Genomic DNA, 24,698 nt, shown 5'->3' with positions numbered 1-24,698 from the left:
GTAAGACCTTAGTCTCAAAAAAAAAAAACAAAAAAAAAACCAAAAACAAAATCAAAATCAAAATCAGCAGCAGCTGTCACCATCTCTCATCCTCCTTTTCTTCCTCCCCAATATTTTCTGGTTATTCCTACTACCTTATGATCCCAGATAAATTTTAGAACTATTTTATCAACCTAAACCTACCTCACTAGAATCTCACTTTGTTTTTGTTTTGTTTTGTATTGCTTGTGCAGTGCTGGAGGTTAGTTCCAGGGCCTTGTATACGCTAAGCACACGCTGTATCGCTGAGCCATACTAGAGTTCTCTCTCCGTCCCCCACTCCCATCTATTTCTCTCTCTTTTTTAAGATTTCTTATTTTATTTTTTGTGTATGAATAGTTAGCCTGGATGCATGTCTGTATATAGCATGCCCAGTATCTGTATATGCCAGAAGAGGATGTCAGATGGGTCTATGAATGGTTGTGAGCCACAGGGGATGTTGGGAACCAAACTGGGTCCTCTTCAAGAGCAGCAAGTGCTCTTAACCAATGAGCCATCCCTCAAGCCCCCAGAACGTTTGCATTTTGTTTGGCAGATGATAAATAAATGTATGTACAGGGCACGATGCAATGTTTCAATACATGTATACATTGTAGAACGAACAAATCAGGGTAACAGCCATCACCCCAAACAGCCACAGCTTCCTTCAAAACACTTTATCTGATTATATTAGAAAGTTGTCTGTTTTTTTTTAATATTTATAATATAGCCAATCACTTTCCTGACCCTTTAATTAGTTTGAATCACTTTCTAGTTCATGTCTTCTAGACAGACTACCAAACAACAAACAGTGGGGTTTTTATCTCTACTCCTACCACCCTTTCCCTCCCCCAGGGATGGGTCTACTATGTAGCCTAGGCTGAACTCACAATCCTCCTGCCTCAGCCTCCTGACTAACTGAGATTACAGGTGCGCCTGGCCACGGCTCGCTTGCCTCTTGTAGCCAGTTTTCTGCACTGCGTGGCTGCTGCTAGAACCTCGTGACACGATGTGAAATAGGGGTGTGGGCAGTCACAGTTTCTCCCGCAATTAACAGCAAGCCTCTGATGTTTAATTAAGGATGGTGTCAGCCTTCTGCTCAAGGCAATTATAGCTAATCCGCTAGCTCAGGAGCACTGTTCTCTCATCATCTGCTTTATTAACACTGGGAATAGATACTTAACTTTATCCAGTTAAAATTATTCTAGGTAGAATCCAAGGATAGAGCCCAATATGGTGATCTACCCCTGTAATCCCAGCACCGGTGCAATAGAGACATGAAGATCAGAAGTTCTAAGTCAGTCTTGGGTACATTGTGAGTTTAAGGCCAGCCTGGGCTACATGAGATGAAGGAGAGGGAGGGAAGGAGTCAGGGAGGGAGGGAAGAATCCCACTCATCACACGACAACAGGAAAGAGACTCACATACCTGCTTGCCTGCTGCCCTGACCCTACCAGGTTACAGAAGAGGATGAGCACCCTCTCACTGTGGAGAGGCTTCGAGAACCGCTGGCTATCACGGACTGCCAAGCGCGGTGACACTGACAGACCAGACGGATGAGCTGGAGGAGAGAATGACACCAGAGCATCTATTCACCATGGGGGAACGACACCAGGTGACTCTGAAGGGAGTGGTGAGGCTCTCGGCATTGAGTCAGTTGGCACCTGGCATATACAATTCATATACATATGATATGATTTTGCGGTTGTAGTCAGTCAATGATTTTAAAAGATGAGCCAGGGTTTAAGTAGCAATTTGCAAAAGCAATCTGGAAAATACCTTCAAATTACTTGGGTTGTTTTTATGTGTTCATCCAAAAGAACCTTAGAGCACCCACTACCAGAGACAAAGGAGAGGACCTGAGCTAGTCTCCTGTTCCTGTCAGTTCTGAAATACTGATTTTTTTTTTTTCAAGGAAAACATGTGTCACCCATGATTGAATGAAGTTAGGGCTTATTTCCCTGGGTTGCAAAACAGTCAAGGTCAATCAGTGTTTTGTTCTGGATTATGCAGCCCAGAATTCTCCTGTTGACTCAGAGAACATCAAAACATCTGCTTCCCACAGCTCACTGCCTAGGCTACCTCAGGACAAATGCTCAGAGCACAGGATTCATCTGAGCTGTGGCAGCTGCCATTCACGTTACCAACCCTAGGCTTTTTTCCTGCCATTCTTACCTATGATATATATTCATTTGTAAGTCAGATATAGTAAGAGAATAATAACACAAATAATAAAATAGGATGATAATAAGTTACTATCCTAAAGGTTATTTAATATCCATCAGTTGTGAGGCTGGGGCATAGCTCAGTGGTGGAGTGACTATTTGACAAACATGCATAAATCCCCAGGTTTCATTCCCTAGAACCTTAAAACAGATACACACACATTAGCAATGGATATTTCCAAAATTTTTCTTTTAATGTTTTTAGAGCATAGGGGTGTAAGTAACAGAAACTCAAAAAAGGGAATCTGCCGGTAAGTGAAGGCTGCTGCAAGATGTGGGATTCCCCTCTGTATGCTGTGAATACCACTGGTTAGTAAAGAAACTGTTTTGGGCCTATAGCAGGGCAGAACAGAGGTAGGTGGGGAAAACTAAACTGAATGCTAGGAGAAAGAAGGCAGAGTCAAGGAGAAGCTATGGAGGCTGCCAGAGATAGACATGAGGAAACTTTGCTGGTAAGCCACAGCCATGTGCTGATACACAGATTAATGGAGATGGATTAATTTAAAGATGTGAGTTAGTAAAAAAAATATTCTTAAGCTATTGGCCAAACAGTATTGCAAATAATATAGTTTCTGTGTGGTTATTTCGGGTCTGAGCTGCCAGGATGCAAGGAAACAAACAAGCTGCCTTCCCATGACAGCTGCATGCTGCAATGGGGTCTTAAAACATTGTCTTCTAAACCAGCTAATTGTGCTAAAATGTACACTGATGGACAATGAAGGTCATCTGAAAAAAAAAAATGACCACATTCACCAGTCAGAGGTTCAGGAAAATTACAAGCATTAGGAAATAGGAACTGCTAACAGGAACAGCTCTGTGTGTGTGTGTGTGTGTGTGTGTGTGTGTGTGTGTGTCCGTCTGTCTGTCTGCCTGCCTGTCTGATCTCTTTACCTATCTATAGCTCAACTGGTAGAAATCCGATAAAAACTGAGAATTGTAACAGTCCCGAGACAAAGACTACAGCAGGACCTCCTGCTAAGCAGGGAGTGGTTCCCAGAGAATGGTCCCAGGATCTGCATATTCAGCATCTTCAGGAAATGTGATTGACAGGCAGGTTTTCGGGCTCCAGCGATTGACATGCAGATATTCAAACACCCCCTCAGATCTTTAAATCAGAAATTGTGAGTAAGGGGCCCAGAAGTCTGCTTTAAGTAGCCTTCCTTGTAATTCTAATACTCCCTGAGATTTTAATATCCATCATCTGTAGATCAAATTACAGAGGAAATGAGCCCAACAATTCGGAATGTTGAAGCTAAAGATCTGCAGTCTCCGCACCCTGAGAAGACCCCCTCAAACCCATAACTCACATAAAACTAATTATTCCAGGCACTACTGTACCTGAGAGTGTCCCTGGACCGGGTAAGGGAGGGACTTGGAAAGCATACACATTATCACCCTCCGCAATGATATTCAGATCCTCTTCATCAAAGAATGACCGCTGGAATCCATTGGGATACAGTTCAACCAAGATCACCTGAAATGAGAAGGATCATTTTCTCAAAAAGAACCCAACAGATAAGAATCCAAAAACAGGGTCAGCAAGATGGCTCAGTGGGGAAAGGTATTTGTTGCCAAGCCCAATGAACTGTTTGATCCTGTTTGAGCCTGTTTGAACCCACATGATGGAAGGAGGGAACTAAATCCTGCAAGGTGCCCTCTAGACTCTACATATGTGCATGTGTGTACATACACACACACACACAATAAAAATAAAGCTTAAAAAATAAACAACTCAGAGTCTTAAAACTTATTTCTTCTTTCCTTCCAAGAGCCTACATATTTAAATCATAAAATATAGCAAACATAATAATTAACCACAGACATATTAACTGCAACCATACACATGCACACACATACACACTAAAGTTTTATACCTAGCTAACCTACCACAGCACAAGTAGAAAAAAAGCACTTGGATAAATAAAATGTTTTTCATGAACAGTGTTCAATTAAGAGGGACTAAATATGGGGTTACTAACTTTTCTCATACAATGTCATGCCTGAAAAACAAGTTCATGGAACACAGGAAGAAGCAGGTGGTTTTACACTACAGAAAAGAGACCCTGCTGCCCCAGAAACCAATTCAAATTCAGCACCTCAATATACACGTTGCATAGAGCCCCTTTGAGACATACTGGCTGGGAAGTTCTCTTATAAAAGATATAGTTCAGGCTTTAAAAAAAAAAAAGCTGAATCAGAAGAAAATTTTGAGTTATAAAAAAGAAATGAATCAAGGAAAATAGTACACATTGAGTTTAAATCTTTACTCTACATTTAAACCATAAGACCAAATAAAACTACATTTAACTAAAGTAAAGGGAGGGGAAATATATATTATAGAACAATAATAATTACTATCTTACTATCTACAATAATTTATTTTTGAGGGGCTCAGGTCAGGGTCAGAGTCAAGACAAGCCCTGAGTATACGTGTCCCCAGCTGGCCTGACCTGGAACCTGGCAGCAATCCTCTTGCCTCAGCCGCTCAAATGCTGGATTATAGGCATGCAACACCAACACCTGGCTTCTATCTGCACTAACATCTAAACCAAAAAGGTGTAAGGGAATCAGAGCAAATCCAAGATCTCTGTGTAGTTTCGAGAATTTTTAACATTAGGTTTTGCTCATTATTCACACTGGCTTTGTTAAATAAAAAATTAATATATGTATCACAAATCACAAGATATAGAGTAAATATGCCCGGATACTTCCATTCCCATTCACAAACATGCCAATCAAATAAATCAAAACATCAATAGGGATGCCTAAGCTCCAGCCAGACTGCCCATGCTCTACTGACACCATGTGAGTCCCATCCCCCTCGCAAAGCATCCGGTGCTTCACACTGCTAGCAGTCCTGCCGCCACTCAACCTCTGCCTCTACCAGACGGTCCCTTTTGACCTTTTCATGACTGTCAGTTCTCCCAAAGTGCTCTCCCTCTTTCTCTTCACACACACACACACACACACACACACACACACCCCTCCCTACAACACTTGAAAGTTCACTCATTTTTACATTTATTTATTTTGCAAGGGTAAGGTCAACCACAGCATGTGTTTAGAAGTCAGAAGGCAACTTTCCAGAGTCAGTTCTCTCCCTCCACGAAGGCGCTGGCAGATTGAACTTGGGGCATCAGTCTTCATGGCAAGCACCATTACCTTCTGAGCCATCTCGTAAGCTCCACTTTAGAATTGACAAGGAAAATATGCATTATTTTTCTCCTGTGTGAGAGTTTCATAACAATGCTACAGGTTTGAGATGGAGGTCAGGGCTCCTGAGGTAGAGGTAGGAGGCAGCCAGTGGAATGGTGGAAGCCTTGGCAACCAGGGTGGTTATACAAATATACAGACAGCCACAACCATAAGATGTATATTCTTTGTCGTATGTACACTATTATAAAAAAGGTTACGCGTGTTTTCGTTTGTTTAACTTTAAAAAGTCCTACCAGGCTATCTGGGAAGCATAAATTTTATAGTTAAAGAAACAGAATTCTGGCTGATCAGCTACTCGCAGGGTCCAAGCCAGAGAGCTGGAGAGCAGCTGAGTCACAGCTAGAACCCTACTCATCTAAACTGGATTTCAGATCACCATGGAAACATCCCTGAAAATACTCAGGAATGTGTTTCTAGAAAGGTTTAGCTGAAGATGAAAACCCATGATGAATGTGAGCCTGGGGCCAGACTGAATGCAAAGAAGGCAAGCTGAGCACCATCATTGATCTCTCTCTGCTTCCTGACTGCAGACAGCAGTGTGAGCAGCTGCCTCACACCGCTGCCACCACACCTTCCCCGCCAGGACAGGCTGTAGCCCTCACACTGTGAGCAGGAATAATCTCCTTCTCTCAGAAGTTGCCTTTTGCTGCATTTTTGGTCACAGCAATGAGGAAACTCATGCATGCTCTTGTCTTGCCATGCTGCTTGTCAATGGATCACTTTTATCCCACCATGTCACAGGGGTCTTCCAGGCACAGTACAGCCAGCTCATCACCAGGACTCCTTAGAAAGCAAAATCAAGCCGAGTGTGGCAGCTCACACATGTAACCCCCAGCACTCAGGAGGCTGAGGGAAGAGAACCGCCGTGAGTGTAAGGCCATGCTGGGCTTCAGAGCGAGTTCTACAGCCAGCCTAAACTACAGAGTGAGACCTTGCCTCATGAAGGGAGGGAAGGAGGGAGGGAGGGAGGGAGGGAGGGAGGGAGGGAGGGAGGGAGGGAGGAAGGAAAAGGGAGGGAGGGAGGGAAGGATGGAGGGAGGAAGAGAGGCTTAGTGGCACACACCTTTTCATCCCTGTACTTGTGAGGCTGAGGCAGGAGGATCATGAGGTCAAAGTCAGCTTGGGCTATACAGTGAGGTGGTCTCAAACAAACAAGACAAAACAGAGTCTTGTTTCTTGTTTCTGTTCCCACCCTCTCCATCTTCTCTCACATTACATTCAGTGTCTGCCTCTCACTGAGCATCTCTTTGGTACCCGGTCGATATTCCCAGAAGTAGAGACGCATAAAACCACAGGCATTCAAACCCCAGCTTAGCCACCTCCTTGTTTGTATGACCTTGGACCATTCATTTAACCCCTCTGAACCTTTTTCCTTGCTTCCAAGATGAAGGCCTTTGTGGTTTCTTCTCTACAAGAGTGAATAGGATTGACTCTTGGAGTCAGCTGAGCACAGCAGAGCACTGTGGTGCATGCCTATAACCTCAACACTAGAGAGGCGGAGGCAGAAGGGTGGCTACAAATTTAAGGCCACTTTGAACTATATACAGGAGTATCAGGCTAGCCAGAACCATGTAGTGAGACTCTATTATCTCAGGAAGGGAGGGAGGGAGGGCTCAGGCGTAGGACAATGTCCCTCCCTTAGTAAGTATGACTGTTTAGCTGCTGTTGGACGGCAATCTCCATCACCTTCTGAATGGCAAAGTGTTCCCTTGCGGTCATCCTGAGTGATAAATAATGCAGGGAGATGTCAAGGCCAGGTCACCACAAACACCCAGGGGACAACTAATCAAACAGAAGCCAGTGAGTCATGCTCGAGTCATCTGGGAACCACACACTAGCCTGGGCGGCTGGCCCAGTCAGCATTCTGTCTCCCAGTGGCCAGGCCCAGCAGTTCCAGCACACCTCCTCTGCAGGGATGCCTCCTTCCTCAGCAACCATCTTCCTCAAGGCGGCCACAGTGCTGAGGATCGGCACAGCCAGGCCAACCCGCAGAAACCGCTGGCTCTTGGAGGGGAAGACCAAAGTGACACTCAAGAATCTGGAAAACAGAAGAGGAGCCAAAATCCTTAATGTCCGTTAAGGTGACAGAAACAGTCACCAGCACCAGGACCATGGGGACAGACAGCATTTATACACAATTTGCTAGTTGGGTCCTTGCACTTTAGGTACCCTTCCAATAGGTGGCAGAAAAGAGCCAAATCTCACAAACTGCTTTTCCAGAGGGCTGAACATAAAGGGTTTTGAGTGGAAGCCAAATCGCATAAATCTCTGGTCCCCTGACTGTAACAGTTAAATAGAAAGGATTAAAAAGCAAACAACAAGGCTGGGCGGGGGTGGTGCACACCTTTAATCCCAGCACTTGGGAGACAGAGGCAGGTGGATCTCTGTGAGTTAAGGCTGGCCATCCTGGTCTATAGAGTTAGTTCTAGTATAGTCAAGGCTACACAAAGAAACCTTGTCTCAAAAAAAAAACAAACAAACAACCTGTATTTTGTAAAACAAAACAGCCAAGCTTCTCCTTTCGAAAGAAATCAACTGCATTGGTGACTTGTCCTCCGTGAGAATTTCCCTTGTCAATCTCTGCTTTCACTCCCCCCCACAGCCCTCAGAGGCCACTCCTGGGGGAGTCTGCCGTGCTGTGGTAACTAGCCAAGTCAAAAGCGAGGGTAAGAACCTGCTGAGTCTGTCTCAGGGTCACCGTTTAACCACGGTGCTGCCAAGGGTCTTCAGTCTCAGCCTACATTTTCCAAGGCTGCCAGTGGCAGTATGACCTACGTTACTGTTTAAGATGACAGTTCTGCTTGTGGCGCTGATGGCAGAGACAGCACGGCAGGTCTGAGCAGACGGAGTGGGGCCTGGTGAAGAGGGCTTGTGCTCTGCTAGACCCTACACATGAAGACTCCCACGGGAATACAAAGGAGGGATAGGGCCGAGGACGGTGGGACCACAGTGACGAGCACCTCCGTCTACATGCCAGGACTGGCTCCACATTCAGATTCACCAACCTTCCATGACACTGGCCTGGCCATCTGTGCTGGTGGCAAAATGGGCTTCCAGGAAAGGGACCACACTGCCAGTTCCTTGCTTTTGGATACTGCAGCCCACTGCTCGCTCATCCCAACACCACTTTCTTCTCATCTTCACCAAAAAAGCTGTTTTTCCTCTTTCTTTGCTCCTTCATGAAATCATTTCCCTATAATCACATGTGGTAGCTCACACCTATAGACCCAGCCCTTGGGAAGGTAAGGCAGAGGGATGGCCAGCTTGAGCTACTTAATGAGTCTCTGTCTTAAAAAAAAAGAATGAATGAATTAAAAATTCCCTGTCTCTTTATAAAGAAGGAAGGGGATCCTGAGGTACAATGGGGAAGAGGTTGCAGCAACAGAGGCCCTTGTCTGATGGGGGGGTGGAGCCTGTGCCAGCTCCAGAGAGGGCCAAAGACCTAAGTCAGGACACAGCATGGACACACACAAGAATCCTGTTCACGTTCCTTCCTCAGCTAAAGAATGGACTCTCTTTACTTACCCATTCAGTACTGAGTGTCACCTGACTGCAGGACGGGTCTCTAGAGAAACGCTAAGTGAAACACGGCAGATTGAGAACCAGAGGGTACCCAGGAGAGAGGAGGGAAGGGTCGAGTATGGCGGGCATGCCATGACACTCAGGACACTCACGTACCTCGTCTGGCGCAAGGGGATGGGAAGGGACACACACAGGAAAGGATCGAAGGTGTTGCTTTGCTTCAGGCAGTGAGGACAAGTCAAGGAAGATCTGTGAGGGTGAAGAACAGAGACAAACCTTCATCACACAGAAGAAAAGAGAGGTGCTCAGCTCATAACTTATATGTGAATGTTCCTTGCAGCCTTGTTCACAAGAGTCAGAGGGGAATCAACCAAGCTACCTGGCTATAGAAAAGAGGTGAACAAAATGTGGTACATCCACACGGTGGAATACAACTCAGCCATAAAAAAGAAACAGAGCCCTGATACTTTGAAAGTATCACATCAAGTACCAAGAAAGACCCAGACACACAAGGCTACCTATTGTATCATTGTTGGTATGAAATATGTAAAATAGGAAAGCCAAAGAGACACAATACAGAGTGAAGGTTTATAGAAGCTGGGAGAAAGGGAAGTGGAATGTGACTAACTCCTGGGTATCAGATTTTCTCTTTGGGTGATAAAAGTTTTCAGGAGCCAGAAGGAGAGGGTGGCTACCCAGCATTGTGAGCATACATGGCGCTGGGTTGTGTATTTTAAATGTACAATTGAGCTTGGTGTGGATGCTGATGCAGGAAGAACACCAGAACCCAGAAGTTCGAGACCAGAATGTACCAAAGAACAAAATTAAATGGATACTTGTTGAAGTAAGATGCTTAATTTTATGTTTTAGGACTTTCCCCTTTTGAGGAGAGGAGGAGAGTTTAGTCTCATGTCTCAGCATACTAAGGATGGGAAAAAACATTGCATACCAGCTTTCAAGCCAAAGGGGTCTCAGGGTCTTTTTATCCCTGGTGCTTAGCTTCCCTGAGCCCCCAAAACACACAAATAAAATTTTTTAAATTACATTTATTTATCTCATAGGGGGTGAGTGGGCATGCCGCGGTATGCATGTCAAGTCAGACAACAGCCTTTGGGAGTGGGGACTCTCCTTCCACCATGAGGGTTCTGACATGGAACTCAGGTCACCGGGCTTGTCAGCAAGTACCTTTACTCTGAGCCTTTGCACTAGTCCACAAGCACTTTTTAAAGGTCTAGGCTTCTAGGCTTTTCTGCCATGGATTCTATTTCAATGAGGGAAAGGAGGGTCTCTGGCATCTTGAGTTTAAAAACTTCCCAAGAGCCAGATGTGGTGTTTCACAGCTGTAATCCTAGTACTCGAGAAACCGAGGTGGAAGGGTGGGAAAGCTCCAGGCCAGCCTAGGCTATATAGCAAGACACTATCTCAAAGAAATTACTAATAACAATAAAAACAATAGCAACAACAACAATAATGACATAGGAAAAGCAAGAAGATCAATCCGTGGATTCACCTGAGGCATCTGCTCATTGCTAGACCTCGGGAATACAAGTTATCTAAATAGAGAGTCGTTACCAAAGGTTAGCAGTGATTTAGAAAACAGTCCCCATGGCCTTTTGTTTACTTGCTCGCTGGTAGTGCTGGAGCATGCGGCCTCAGGACTACTAGACATGCTGTCTACACCACATCACACCCCAGTGTCCCCAGCTCACACTGCTGCTGAACTCACCCAGGAGAGTCAAGGTAGTGTTTTGATAAAAGCAGTGTGTCCCTCAGCATTTGCTGGCCGCTGGGCGTGGCATCGTGGGGTTCCCTCTGCTGCCCAGTTTCTCTTCAGAACCCCCCACCTCTTCAGATCACCATGTGCCAGGCCGTGTAACAGGTCACAGGATAGATTCTTGGGTTTGGAAAGCATCCTAATCCCTGCTTCACTCTTTGCTTCTTTTAGCCTCCACAAAACAAAAGCAGGCGCATGTCCTCTCAAAGAGTTGCATCGTATCAAATTCGTCCAAGAACATGGCCTTGACTTCTTTTCTCTAAATGTATTATGTGTGCATGTGAGCATGTGCAGGTGCCTGCAGAGGCCAGACAGAGCTGTCACATCCTTTGGAACAGGAATTATGGGAATTTGTGAGCGGCCTGATGTGGGTGCTGGGATCCAAACTCGTGCTCTGAAAGAGCGATGTATTTATTCTTAACTGCTGAGCCACATCTCCTGCCCCAGTGTGACCTGTCTATTACCTGAATTTATCTCAGGTAGCAAGAGATGTGTTATTTGGGGGGGGGGGAATCTAAGTTGCTAATTATTTGTATTATATGTGAATGTATGTGCATATATATATGCATATGTATGTAATTTATGGAAGTAAGAATCAAACCCATAGAGTTGTATTATATCAAACTTCAAACAGTTGTATCGTATCCAACTGGTTCAAGAATATGACCTTGCACACACCAAGCATGTGCTTTACCGTTGAGCTATAGCCTCATTCTAAGTTCACATAGATCATAAGCACTATATTTTAATAGTATATAAAACATAAAGTGAATTATCAAATCCTATATAAATACTACACATTGACTGTAAAAAAAAAAAAAAACCCTCTCACAGAAGTTGAGAATAGAATGGCAATGACCAGAGATCAGGGAGAAGGGATGGCAGATGAAGAAATGCTGACCAATGGGCATGAACTCACAGGTATCAAGAAGTCCTGTATTTAACCATGTAGGTGAAATCATTAAAAATAACTAAATATTATACATTTTATGAGATTTTTTACCATAAACAAATGATGAATGTTTAAAGATACACATATATATATATTTAGCATGACATTATATATTACAGGACACATGTCAAATCATCATATCATTCACATGTTCAATTTTGATTTTTTTCCTGTCTTTAAAATATGGAGTTTAAAATGTTTGAAATACACAGATGTGGAAATCTCACATAAGAGGTTTTCTGTATCCAGTGGCTTTCCATAAGTCGCAACCTCTATGCTCATTCCTACCCTGAAGCTTGTAGTCATCTTTGTTGAGTATGCCCCCCCCTCATTTGATCCTCCTCGGCTATTGAAGTCCATGAAAAGACACATGTGGCCGAGCAGTCTGGGGCTAGGGTCTCCTCTTTGAAGTCTCATTGCTGCAGGTATTTTTGCTAAACACCATAATTCTTTCAAACTTCCCTACTCTCCTATAGAAATACACATGGCCATGTGATGATTTCTATATCCCCATGCTGTGCTGAGCTCACAATGACTAACTCAAGCCATGCTGCGCAAACAGGAAGGGCCCCCTCGCTTCGGTGTAACTTCAGCTGGTGATAGTCTGGCTTCCACATCCCTGCTCTACAGGACCATCCCCCAGCCACTCCTTCCTTCCTTTAAAGGGGGGGCAGAGGGCCATTCCAAGAGCCAACAAGGAAAAGTAGAGATCCTCAAGGCTGGAGTCCACAGGAGGTTGACTGGGGCTGCGACAGGAAAGGGAAGGGTCTTTGTGTGTTTTGTCGTGGAGGGTCAAGGGCCATGTGACACAGGTGACCTCTGTGCAGAGCCCCTGGAGACCACACTGGAAGAACATGCCGCCTCTCACCTGTACTGTGCTTGAAAGTGGCTCTGCACAAAGCTGGGGCCTAGCGGGAGAGGAGCTGCAGATGGCCGGAGGTCCTCCGAGGCCTTGCTGGCGTCTGGGGGCAGCTGCAAAGAAACAGGAAAGAAACCCAGTGACGTCCTGTCCACATTATGTCACACAGCTGCTTCCAGACCATGGAGCCCATTAAACCCACCCCCGATGCCCACACTGTCCCTTCCTGAGCCTTGAGGAGCGATGATCTTCAATACTGCCTTTACCATCCCTCAGTGTTCTTCCGATCCTGCTGCCCGCTCCCCCACCGAGTCCATGAGGAAGGGTAGCTACGTGTGCTGAAAGCAGAGCCAGAAGATGAGCATAGCGGGAGCTCACACACACACCCAGGTCCGACTCCGCCCTGGGGTTGATGGCAGGGCTCTTCACCTATGTCCTGCTAGGGCCAATATCAGTACCAATAGTCTAAAAGGAAGGTGCCACCCGCTCCAGAGGTTCTAGCAGGAATCTTCTCTTAGCCTCTTCCAGATTCAGTGCTGCTGAACTGCCTATCCTGTGGCCACACCACACCGTCCTCAGGGCCAGCATCTTCAAACCTCTCTCTGCTCTGTATTTATGCTGCTCCGTCCTCTGTGGTCTGCAAACTCCCTCTGCCTCTGTTATAACAACACTCAATATTGTGCTAAGGGACCACCTGGATAATTCAAGTTAATTACCCTAATTCAACACTCTTAATCACGCCTGCAAACATCAGATCCAAATCCCTGCATCCTTAATTTATCTTTCTGGGTCATCTTTCACCTCTCCTCCCTCGGGGCTCTGGTCCACACCAATATTCCCAGTCTCCTCTGGAAGGCTATCACTCCCAGTACGAACTGCGTCAGCTTCCCAAGTTCCCTAGGTACTCTTCCTCTCAGCCCACTCCACACCACACAGAGGGCATAATTGCTACACAGGATCCATGCTGCTGGAGAGGGCAGTCCAGGGGGCCGTTCCAATCACAATACCTCAAAATACAAAGCTGTTGAGTAAATATTTGAGCATCCATGTAAGAGCAGACATATAATTTGCCTGCCAACACTGCATCTCAATTTCTCAGGGTTTTTTTTTTTGTTGTTGTTGTTTTTTTTTTTTTTGTCCTCACTACCCTGAGGAATCATTTTAGACATGTTCTGGGCATTGCATCCAGGGCCTCACACATACTAGGCAAGTACTCTACCACTGAGCTTCCTCTCCAACTAAGCATGCTTTTCAAAACACCTCCAACACAAAACTATAGTATAACACTGTGCACACCTCTGTGTGTTATGTGAATATCTATCTCCTAGACCCGTTCTTGGCATTTGGGGACCTTGGACATATTCTCTTTGCTTCTGTGTCACCATGAGCAATCTTTATTCTCTTAAATTGTTTCTGTTGAGCATTTTCTAACAGTGATAACACACGTGGCTAATATATTCAGCTTTTCTAACCCAGTTAAATAATTTACTTGCTTTGTAGGCTTTTAATCTCAGTCCATTTTTGGTTGCTATAATAAAATACCCAAACTGAGTAATTTATTCTCTCTTGTTTTGTGTTGTCATTGTTTGTTTGTGTTTGGGTAGAGTCTTGTGTGGGGGAACAGGGGGGTTCAGGTAGCTCTGTTGGCCTCAAACTCACTCTGGACCCATGACCAACTTTAAGATTCCTGATTTTCTACCTATACCTCTCAAATGCTGGGATTACAGGCATGCACCGCTACTCTGGTCATACTGAGAAAGGCTGGTTTCACTTGTAATTCTATAGGCTAGAAGACGGCACTACATCCTCTCAGCACCTGGCAAGGGCCTCGGGGCTCACAACAAAGCAGACATCTCGTCCTGGTCTTATGAAGCCACCAATCCCATCATGGGCACACCACACTCTCATGATCTCATCTGTCTCAATTATTCTCCAAAGGGCTTGGCTTATTTCCAAATACCATTAGCAGGACTGAGGCTGGAGCTGAGTGGTAGGGAGCTGCTTACTCCCTAGCATGTGTGAGGCCCCGGGATCCATTCCCAGCACTGCAAAATACCATCAGCACACAAGTGTGGGGATTAAGTCTCCAGCATGCGAACAGTTTCCTAATTCTGATATGGGAGTCATGATAGCACCTGTCTGAGAGAAGGCATGTCTTGAGGGGTCAGTCATTCATAGATAGTGTGGTAGTCAGGGTTACTGCTGCTGTGATAAAACACGACCTAAAGCAACTTGGGAAGGAAAGGGTTTATTCACTTTACATAACCAAAGTCACAGTCCACGAGGGAAGCCAAGGCAGGCACTCAAACCAGGTAGGAACCTAGAGGTAGGAGCTGATACAGAGGTCATAAGAGGGTACTGCTTACTGGCTTGCTCCTCATGGCTTGCTTAGCCTGCTTTCTTATAGTACCCAGGACCACCGGCCAAGAGGTGGCACTACCCATAATGGGCTAGGCCCTTTCCCACCAATCATTAAAAAAAAAAAAATACTCTATGTACTTGCCCAAAGTCTGATCTTATGGAGGCAATTTCTCATTTGAGGTTCTCTCCTCTCAGACACCTCTAGTTTGTGTTGACATAAAACTATCCAGCATAGATAGATAGATAGATAGATAGATAGATAGATAGATAGATAGATAGATAGATACATACATACATACATAACATACATACATACAACATACATAGACAGACAGAGAGATGATTGATAGGCAGATAGATGACAGACAGACAAACAAAACTATCAGCTATTTCAATATGTAACACCCACCACCTGTAGAGTACTCAGTATGTGCCAGGCTAGGTATCTGCTTGTTAACCAGAGTGTTAGCTCCATGCTTACAGGCATGCTTTAACTCAACAGCCATCCCTAGGAAAAGGAGAACATCAGAAGATTTAAGTGTCCAAGTAACAAGCAGGTGACCTGAGAAGAAGCCATGAAGATGAAAAGAGATGGGAGGGGAAAATCAAGACATCCTGCGTGAGGAGCTCTTAGTTCAGCAGAACCAAGGAGAAGAAAGAAAGGGATAAAAACACCAACTCCATGGTCGCCACTGAGGGGTGGCTGGACACGGGTTCCATTAACAGAAGTCAAAAGAGATGGGGCTGGAGAAAGACATACCAAATTCAAGGGTGTCTCAACAGCCAGAGAACTAGAATTGTTGTAGAATATTATTTTAGGGTGTGTTACTTTTGTTTATGCTATGGAACATTGGTTTAATGATGCAAAGCTGTGTTGCTTTTGTTTATGCTGCATTTGTTTAACTCTGTGAAGCTGTGTTACTTTGCCTGTCTAAGACACCTGATGGTCTAATGAATCCCTGATCGGTCAATAACAAGGCAGGAGCAAGGATAGGCGGGGCTGGCAGGCATATAGGATAAATAGGAGAAAAGAGGAGAGGAGGATGTCAGGGGCCAGCCACCCACAGAGTAAGAGTGAAAATAAGACATATAGATGGAAGAGGAGGAAGAAGCCCAGAGGCAAGGGCAGTCTGGATAATTTAAGAAAAGCTGGCAAGAAAGAAGACAAGATAATCTGGGCATGTATAAATAATAATAAGTCTCTGTGTGTGATTTATTTGGGAGCTGGGTGGTGGCCCTCTTGCAAAAAAGCCAAAAAAGGAAAAAGAGGGAAACAACACCATTTTGGTGTTCCAGCGTGGGGCTGGAGTAAAAGACAACAAGTACGCTGAGTGTCAGATATTTGCAAGGACAGAGAAGGGTGAACTTGCATTGTGTGGACACAGGGATGTTCTGGCTCCCCAGGATTTACCCTTCGTGAGCCCCTGAGTCCAGTCCCTGGGTGGAAATGTGGAATGTTGTCCTCTGAGAGGAGCTCAGCTGGGACTACCCACACGAGACTCTCCACACCCCCAGCTTGTTGCTGCTCCCTCATAAAAAGAGAACCTAGAAAGGGTCATGAGGCCCTCACTGAGATTCTGGCCGCACTTCCTATGTCCCGTCAACTGGCTGTAATCCCAACCCAGCTGCGAGTGGTCTCAGGCGGTTCTAGAGTATAGAGGAGCTGGAAGGCTGACTGAAAAGCAGAGGACTCCATGTGTGTGGCTTTAGGAGGTCGCTACCACACTGGGAAGGACCCGTTAGTGATAACAGCTCTTCTGAGGCCACACACACACACACACACACATCTCTAGGCCCCTCACCCATGCTCCTCTAATTGAGCCCAATAAACTCATTGGTTCTCCAAGCTAGACTTGGATGGAATGGTTAATTTGGTTGGCCATTAGTGACCTGGATGGGATAAAGAGATGTTTGCTTATGTCTCCCCAGGAAAAGCTTAATTCCCTACCAAGATACAGGTCCATGACCCAAACTGCACTGAGATGTCCCTGCCAGAACATGAGCAGTGTGACTAAGCTAAAAACGCTGATTCTAGCTGTCAGACTAGACAGGAAAGTTCCTGCCATCAAGGCTCCTCGTTAACCCAGAGCTGTCTCATTCTAGACAAGGTTCCCCATGTAATGCCGTGACTTCTCCCTGGCTGACCATATACGTTCCCCTCCTAGAAAGGCTTAAGTTCCATGCAACCAGGAACTTACACAGGAGAGTTTGAGAGAGAAATGACAAGCTGAGACACTAGGCATGACTGCAGATGGGGGTCACGTGGGCTGAAGTGTAGAAAGAAAATGCTGAGCAAGACAGGAGGAGAGGCAGTGGGACATCATTTATGAAACATGGACTGTGAGGTCGGAGGAATGTGAATCTGGACCCAGGTGAGCAAACCTTGCTGCCCTCAGAGCTTCAGGGATGCTTGAGCAGCATCCCCTAGCTTGCAACTGTGGTGCAAATCACGAGATGAGGTACACACCAGCACGGAGGTTCACACCCGTAATCCCATCACTTGGGGGCTGACACAGGAAGATCACTGGTTGAAAGGAACTTTGTACTCATTTTGAATTTTGAGGCCAGCCTGGGCTACCGTGTGAGTTTGAGGTTAGGATAAGCTACAGAAGGAAACTCTGTCTCAGAAAGTAAGGAGGGGGAGGGGAAGACTCTTGCCTAGCACACAATAGGTTCTTGATACATGTCTGCTGTTTCTCTCCTTAGACTCATTCCCACCTTTGTTCTGCAAAAGTAGCACTTTCTAGAAAACTATCAAAAAGATTGTTTATGAGTTGGTGTTTAGGGGGCAGTGAAAATACAGCCTTTGCAGGATGAAGTATTTGAGAATCGTTAAAGTGATGGAAAAGAGAGTGGCCCTTAAGTTTTCTATTCCCCTTACAAACAAATCTCGTTACAAGCTTCCCTATGTCCTCAGTACAGAAAGACCTTCATAAAAGAAAATCACTCAGAGTTACACAGAGGGCAGGAGCTTTCTTTGTGGAAAGGGAAAATGAAGTTTCCTGCTAAATAACCGAGAGGCTCTGCCCACTGCCTCCAGGATACACGGCCCAGCCATGAAGCAGCCCACCTTCCAGAAGCAACTTCAGGAGGGCTGAGAAGTGACACTGTTGGTGTCGCCGGGTCAGAGAGAGGCTGAGTAAGTCCCTTACTCCAGCCAACAGCCACCTCCAGACCTTGCCCAGGGATGTCCACCTGTTCCACAGAGGGACCAAAAGCTGATACGGTGAGGACAGGGAGCGAGGAGAGGAACCTGAAATCAGACTGAGTGGTTGGCAGGCCCAGGCAGGGAGGATTTGGTTCCAGGTCTTTAGGAAGTCACCAGAGCAAGGCAAACAGGAGATGACATCATCTTGTTCCCTTTCGGAAGAGATCTGGCTTCAGTGTGGAGAAAGCCATGGAGGACAAGACAGGAAGTGGGGCCCGGGAGTGTCACCTGCCTAGCAAGCACAAGGTCCTGGGGTCCATCCCCAGCCCAAAAGAAAAAGAGGAGGGAGGGAGGGAGGGAGGGAGGGAGGGAGGGAGGGAGGGAGGGAGGGAGGGAGGGTGGGAGGGAAAGAAGTTAGTTGAAAGACTGTTAATCATGGCTACTTTTTCTGTATCTTGAAATTACGAAGAATGACTGGCAGGCCCTCATGACATAAATAAATTCAAATGTCTCAAAGAACAGTTTGGGGATGGCACATATTCATAGGGAACAAAGATTTTAGAGCAGAGCTTCTCAACTAAAGGGTGATTTGGGTCCCCACTTCGGGGACATTTGGCAAGGTTTGCACACACATTTAGCAGCACAAGTCAGTACTGACCCTGGCACCTGCCACAAAGACACAAGTCAGCCCTGCAAAGGGAAAATTATCCAGCCGCAGATGCCAAGACTGCTCAGGTTCAGAAAGTCTGATATGGAGTGGGATTTCCTTGTGTTCAGGCTCTCCCGTTTCCTAGCTATGCGACCTGGATATACATCACTTGCCCTGTGATTTTTTTTTCTTGCTATCAAAGGAATAGGGAGGAAGAGCAAAAGGCAATTTGGAAGGCTGCTGCTGAAGTCTGGATCTGGAATGTCCCTCAAAGGTCCATGTGTTAAGGCATGGTCCCAGATTTTCACTATTAGGAGCTGGTAGAACCTTTAAGAGGCAGGGTCTGGTAGGAAGTCCTAGGTCACTGTGGTCATGCCCTGGAAGGGAACTGTAGGAATCCAGCCCTCCTCGGCCAACATGGGATAAACAGCTCTTCATGTGTTCCCACCATGAAGTGCTCCCCACAGCCCAAATCCATATGAAAACTCCCAGAGCCAATGTAAACATTTCTTCCTCTTAAGCTGATTATCACAACCATTTGTGACAGTCACAGGAAAGTGACACAGCTATCTCCCCCATCTACTCCCAGGCATGTAAGGAGAAAGGGCAGAACAGTCCTGGTTTACACAGCAAGAGGGAGTGGAGACACCTGTCCATATCTCTTCTCTACTAGGTAACCGAGAAGACACAGAGGCTACCATAAATGGAGGTTCAACACACTGGATCTGAGATAGATGGAGCCAGACTCGGTCCTATTCTACCAGGCAGAAGACGATGACCCTCCCAGGGGCATGATGGTGCACACCCATAATCCTAGCACTTAAGAGGTAAAAGCAAGAAGATCAAGTGTTCAAAACCATTCTTAGCTACATTGCGAGTTCAAGTTCAGTCTAAGCTACATGAGACTATCAAAGAGTGAGTGACCCTGGGAAACATCTAACCTATGTTTCCACTAACTATAGAATATGAATTATCATTATGCATATTAAAATAAGACAACCATTTAATAAGTTTACTGAGTACCTACTATATGCCAGGTCATGAAAATTGTCAAATCAGATATACAATATAGAAATCTCAATAAATGGTATCCTTTGTGTGTGTGTCTGTTTGAAAATGCGTTCTCTAAATTTATGGAAGGCCCAGAAGTAGACAACATACATCTGCAATTAATTCTGCCTCTGTAAAAGCCTTCCTTAGCACATGTTCTCCCACAGGCTTCTGACTCTGGGGAGTCCAATCAGACTGTTCCACTCTTCTGACCACAAGCCCAGGAATGAGCATGCTAACAACGCTAGGACAATCAGTGTTTGCTCTGGCATGCCAGTTCTGGAGACTCTATGAGCAATGCAGAAGGCCCTCTTGCTCCCCACGTGGGCAGAGCCAGAACGAGAATGAAGAGACAGAGTCAGAGACACAGTGACATCACCTGGGACCTTGGATGCATTCCCATCCAAAGCTGCTTCAACCAGAATTGCAGGTTATAAAAGACAACAAATGCCCTTTCCTTTAGCCAGATGAAGTTAAATTTCTATCACATAAAACAAAAAGATCTGAAAAAGATCCATGGAAAAATGACTATAAATAAAAGGGAAAAAAAATCACCCATTCCCCTCCCAGCCGTGAAATAGCACCATATTGGTGTGTGGTTCCCTGGGGTTTTTGCTGTTTGGTCAGCCTGAAACTCAATATGTAGACCAGACTGGCCTTTAACTCACAGAGATCCACCTGCCTTTGCCTCCTAAGTGTTGGGGTTAAATACGTACATCACCATACCTGGCTTCTACTTGGAGCTTTGTTAGGGTGACCACTGGTTTTGTTTTTCTGGTGTTCTCCAATCATTGGAGTGATTGCTTTTAAAACAAGAAAATAGGCTTTCAAGGCAGAGTCTCTTGTGTTACTTTCTGGCTAATTTCAAGGTGCACAGGTTACCTACTCTTTGAGGATCTGGTTACTCTAACTTGGCCCACTTATAATGTAATTTCACTCACTTTTCCTTGAGCAATAAAGAGATCATAATAAAGTATGAGATACTATTGGCCTTAATTTAGGAAAGCTCATAAAGAACATAGTCAATGTGCCAATTACCTGTTACAAAGTATTACAGTGTGGTTGGGTTTGGTGGCACACAACTGTCATCCCAGAACTTAGAGAAGCAGAGGCAAGGGGAGTTTGAGTTTAAGAGTAAAAAACCATGGACCACACATGACCAAGCTCCAACCCCCAGCACTACAGGGACAGAGTGAGCTAGGAGGAGGGCCCCAAGTTAAAGCCTGAGCTACACAGCAAAACTCCATCTAAACAAAACAAAACAAAAGCCAACAGCAACAGAAACAAACCCACAGCACTATAATGCTTCCTTTGTCCCAAGACCTGAGGGTTCATCAAAATCAGAAATTACACACTCATGTCTTAAAAAAAAAAAGTACCTGCTCTGTGAAATACATTAACCGAGAAAGCAATAGTAGAATTGACTGAATTAGAACTGCCTCAAAATAACAAAAAAGAACTCTCATGGATCCAGATGTCCAGAGAAATGCATAGAATAGGCAAGGAAAAAATTAAGGAAAATATTGGCGGGGGCGGGGGGGGGAGGCTTGGGAGATGCCTAATTAGAAAAGAGCCTGCCACACAAGCATAAGGAAGTGAATTCAAGTCCCCAAGTAGGAGCTAGGCGTGGCAATGTGCCCTTGCAATCTCAGCACAGAGGAAGAATCAGCTGGAAGGTCCCTGGTGCTTGTTGCCAGGACAGTTTAGCCAAATCAGCAAGCTCCCAGTTTATCGAGAGATCCTGTCTCAAAAAATCCAGTGGTGCATGATCCAAGAAGACACCTGGCACCAGCCTCTGACATTCACATTTGCACCTGCACGCACATACAGAGAAAAATGTTTTCCAAATTAAGAGGCATAATGGAGTCCTATTCATGATTACCACTGGGATTAGGGAAGACAAGAAATACTGCAATAGGCAGGAATGCCTATCTAAAACCAGCAAGAGCTAAAGAGAGCAAGTCCAGAAGGCATACACTATGACCAAAATACACTGGAATCTAAGAGCTGTGTAAATGTCCACGGGGAGAAGGAAGAGCAACACACATGTTCTTTAGAGAGTGGCTCACCTGCTCAGACGCCAGTCCATGAGCCGAGCCCTCCAAGTCCTCATGGACACGGTCCAGCAGCCAGAGCAGGAACTCCAGGGCATCGTGCTGGGAATTGCCTTGGAACTGAGAGCCATACTTGGAAACGGCATTCTGAAAGGAAACAAAGATAAAAGTCACCTTGGGCCTTGACACAAACGAAGGAAGGTCTGTAAACACCAAGCTATCAAGTGGTCATCATGCAGCCTTGACCTGAAATAACAACTTGGGAACGACATAGGTAGAAATATTCTTCCCCACCCCCAGCTAGCAAATGGGTCCTCTGAAAAGAAGGCAGCTCCAGACCTTGAAGATCCATGAGGATGTCTCTATAAAATTGTGTGTGTTTATGAGCGTGTGCATGTGTGCGTGCGTGCGTGTGTGTGTGTGTGTGTGTGTGTGTGTGCACACATGCATGCATGCAAGGGCTGGTGATCTAAACTCAGGTCTTGCACTTTATTAAGCCATCTCTCCAGGCTCTTTGCTCAATACTTTCATAACGTTGATCGACCATCTATCCCTAAAGCCCTTGTCCTCTGATCATGGGGACACCATGCACCACTGACCTTCCTCCATCATTCTACTTCCACACTCTCTCACAGGTCACAGGGACACGCCCTTCTCACTCTACTCTCCTAGCTGACAGCACTAATTCTCAAGGCTTCCCCTCTCTTTGCTAATGACCATACGGAGAGCAAAACTGACTGCCTGAAATGCACATGTGTGTAGCTCCCTCACCAACATGCCGGCTGTAAAATACACACGTGTGTGGCTCCCTCACCAACATGCCGGCTGTGGGGCTTCACTCTGATCACTTCAGTTGGAGTCTCCCCCGAGCTTCCCTGTAGCTGAACCACCCACACAGGCAGGGCTGCCTGACTCAGCAGACAAAACTGAAAGCATATTGGCTGGCACTGTGGATCAGTGGTAGCATGCTTGCCTAGAATACACAAAGTCCTGGGTTCAATCCCCACAACTGCAGAAGGAAGAGGAAGAAAAGGAAGGATACACTGTACTAAAAAGTTACTCATTGTTTATCTGTAGATACTATGAACAGGGTGTCCCTACCCTACCCTTAAGCCACCCACAAAGCTGCCTCACAGTACTGACCTTCTTCCTCTTGTGCAGCCAGTCCCTCAACTCTGAGTCTCTAAAACCAGTCCTTTCTCTTAGCATTGATGCAGTTGGATTTCCCCACACACACAAATGCCTCTCTCCCTCTCCCCTACAATGAAGTAGGACAGAGCTTCTCATCTAGATGAACAGAAATAGTCAGAACTCAACAGTGTAGATGCCACATCTCATTACGGACCACAGCCCTTCCCTAGTCCATGAGTTCCTAAGAAACAAGACTCATTTTCCGGCAGCCCAGCTACTGTAGCAAAGCCTTCCTTATCCTACAAAGTAGCTCAAACTCCTTCACTGTTCCATCCTAAACTAACATCTTTCTCTAGTCTCTCTTTTCTCCCCTCCTTCTTCACTACCACCAAGATCTCCCATAGCCCTGTAGTCCAAACCTCAAACTTTGTAGTTGAGTATGACCTTGAACTTCTGACCCTCCTGTCTCTGCCTCCCTTGCACCAAGATTACAGACACCAAGTCTACTACCTCCCTGCTTCAAAGCCCCCGGTAAGCAAGCCACTCAGGTGCCCCAAACTTTCTGGCGTCCATGGTCTAGACCAGTATTTTTGTCTAGCCTCTCACAGTTCTGTCCCCTTCGGATCATTGTGAATTCTCTTCCTCTTAGCCTGGCTAATCATAATCAAAGCCTCACAAAGAATTTGACAACTTCAAGAAGACAGGTAAGATGGGATCCTAACAACAAAACTGTGTAGGGCTGGGGATCTGGCTCAGTGGATAAATGCACTTACTGCCAATCACGACAGCTGGAACTCAGTCCCCAAGGCCTGTGGTGGATGAAGAGAACTTGCAAGTTGTCTTTTAACCCTCATACAAGTTCTGTAACAGGCTGGCACTCACAGGCATGTGTGTGTATACTCCCCTCCCCCCCCCCCCCCCCCCCCCCCCCCGCCACACACACACAATTAATGATAAGTAAAAATCAAATTTAAAAAAGTAAAGTCTCTGGCGGGGAGGAGGCAGAAATCTTTAATAAATTAATTAATTAATTAATTTTAAATAAATAAATAAATAAAAAGGTTGCTCCTAAAAAAAAAAAAAAAAAAGTAAAGTCTCTCTGTATTTGCACAGTAATTCCACTTTGGAGAACTCAGAGAGATAAGAAACACAAGCAAGGATATTTCTATGGACCAAAAGTATCCATTAGAGAGCTAGTGGTGGAGCCTCACATTTGTACCCAGGATCCTGAAAGGCTAAGGCAGGAAGATCTTAAATTCCAGGTTGGTCTAAGCTATACAACAAGACCTTTTCACCAAGAAACCAAGGGTTGGGGGTGTGGCTCAATGTGGAAAGTTTGCCTAGCCTGTGAAAAACCCAAGGTTGGATCCCCAGCACCACAAGACGGAGCAGGAGCAAAAACACACAAAAGATGAGAATGGTATTTGGTATGTCTATCCTGCAGCACAGCTCAGCTTGGTCCGCTGTGTGCATGTGAATGTGTGCATGAGTGTGTATGTAAGAGGGTGTGTGTGTGTGTAAGACTATTAGTGTAGGTAAGAGAGTGCGTGTGAGTGCATGAGAGTATATATGAGGATGAGTGAGTGTGTGTGTGTATAAGTGTGTGAGAGAGTGTGTGTTCTCTCCCAAATACTGGTGATTTTTCAACATTTCTTCTAGTTATTTAATGGTTCCAGCCAGATTTTTTTTCTGCCCGATAGTTTTTACTGTTTCTATTTCTCCTCTTACTGTTTTGTCCA

The 24,698-nt window shown here is 45.4% G+C and overlaps 1 protein-coding gene across 3 annotated transcripts in view; it reads right to left on the bottom strand.

Moving 5' to 3' along the window:
- The window catches only part of Usp43 (ubiquitin specific peptidase 43), a 64,391-nt gene that overhangs the window by 33,908 nt on the left and 5,785 nt on the right, over positions 1-24,698 (bottom strand). For all 3 annotated transcript variants that reach the window (XM_050162783.1, XM_050162785.1, XM_050162786.1), the window contains exons 2-7: positions 21,844-21,975; positions 12,576-12,679; positions 9,138-9,230; positions 7,362-7,497; positions 3,582-3,717; positions 1,447-1,579 (exon numbers count right to left, since the gene is read on the bottom strand). In XM_050162783.1, coding sequence (XP_050018740.1) covers positions 1,447-1,579; positions 3,582-3,717; positions 7,362-7,497; positions 9,138-9,230; positions 12,576-12,679; positions 21,844-21,975 — 734 coding nt within the window. The remainder of the gene's footprint in view (positions 1-1,446; positions 1,580-3,581; positions 3,718-7,361; positions 7,498-9,137; positions 9,231-12,575; positions 12,680-21,843; positions 21,976-24,698) is intronic.

Source organism: Alexandromys fortis, unplaced genomic scaffold, assembly GCF_014885135.2.
Source record: "Alexandromys fortis isolate MF-2015 unplaced genomic scaffold, M_Fortis_MF-2015_v1.1 scaffold_84, whole genome shotgun sequence".
Lineage (NCBI taxonomy): Eukaryota > Metazoa > Chordata > Mammalia > Rodentia > Cricetidae > Alexandromys > Alexandromys fortis.
The sequence above is the reverse complement of the archived record's forward strand: the minus strand, read 5'-3'. Positions and strand labels throughout refer to the sequence as shown.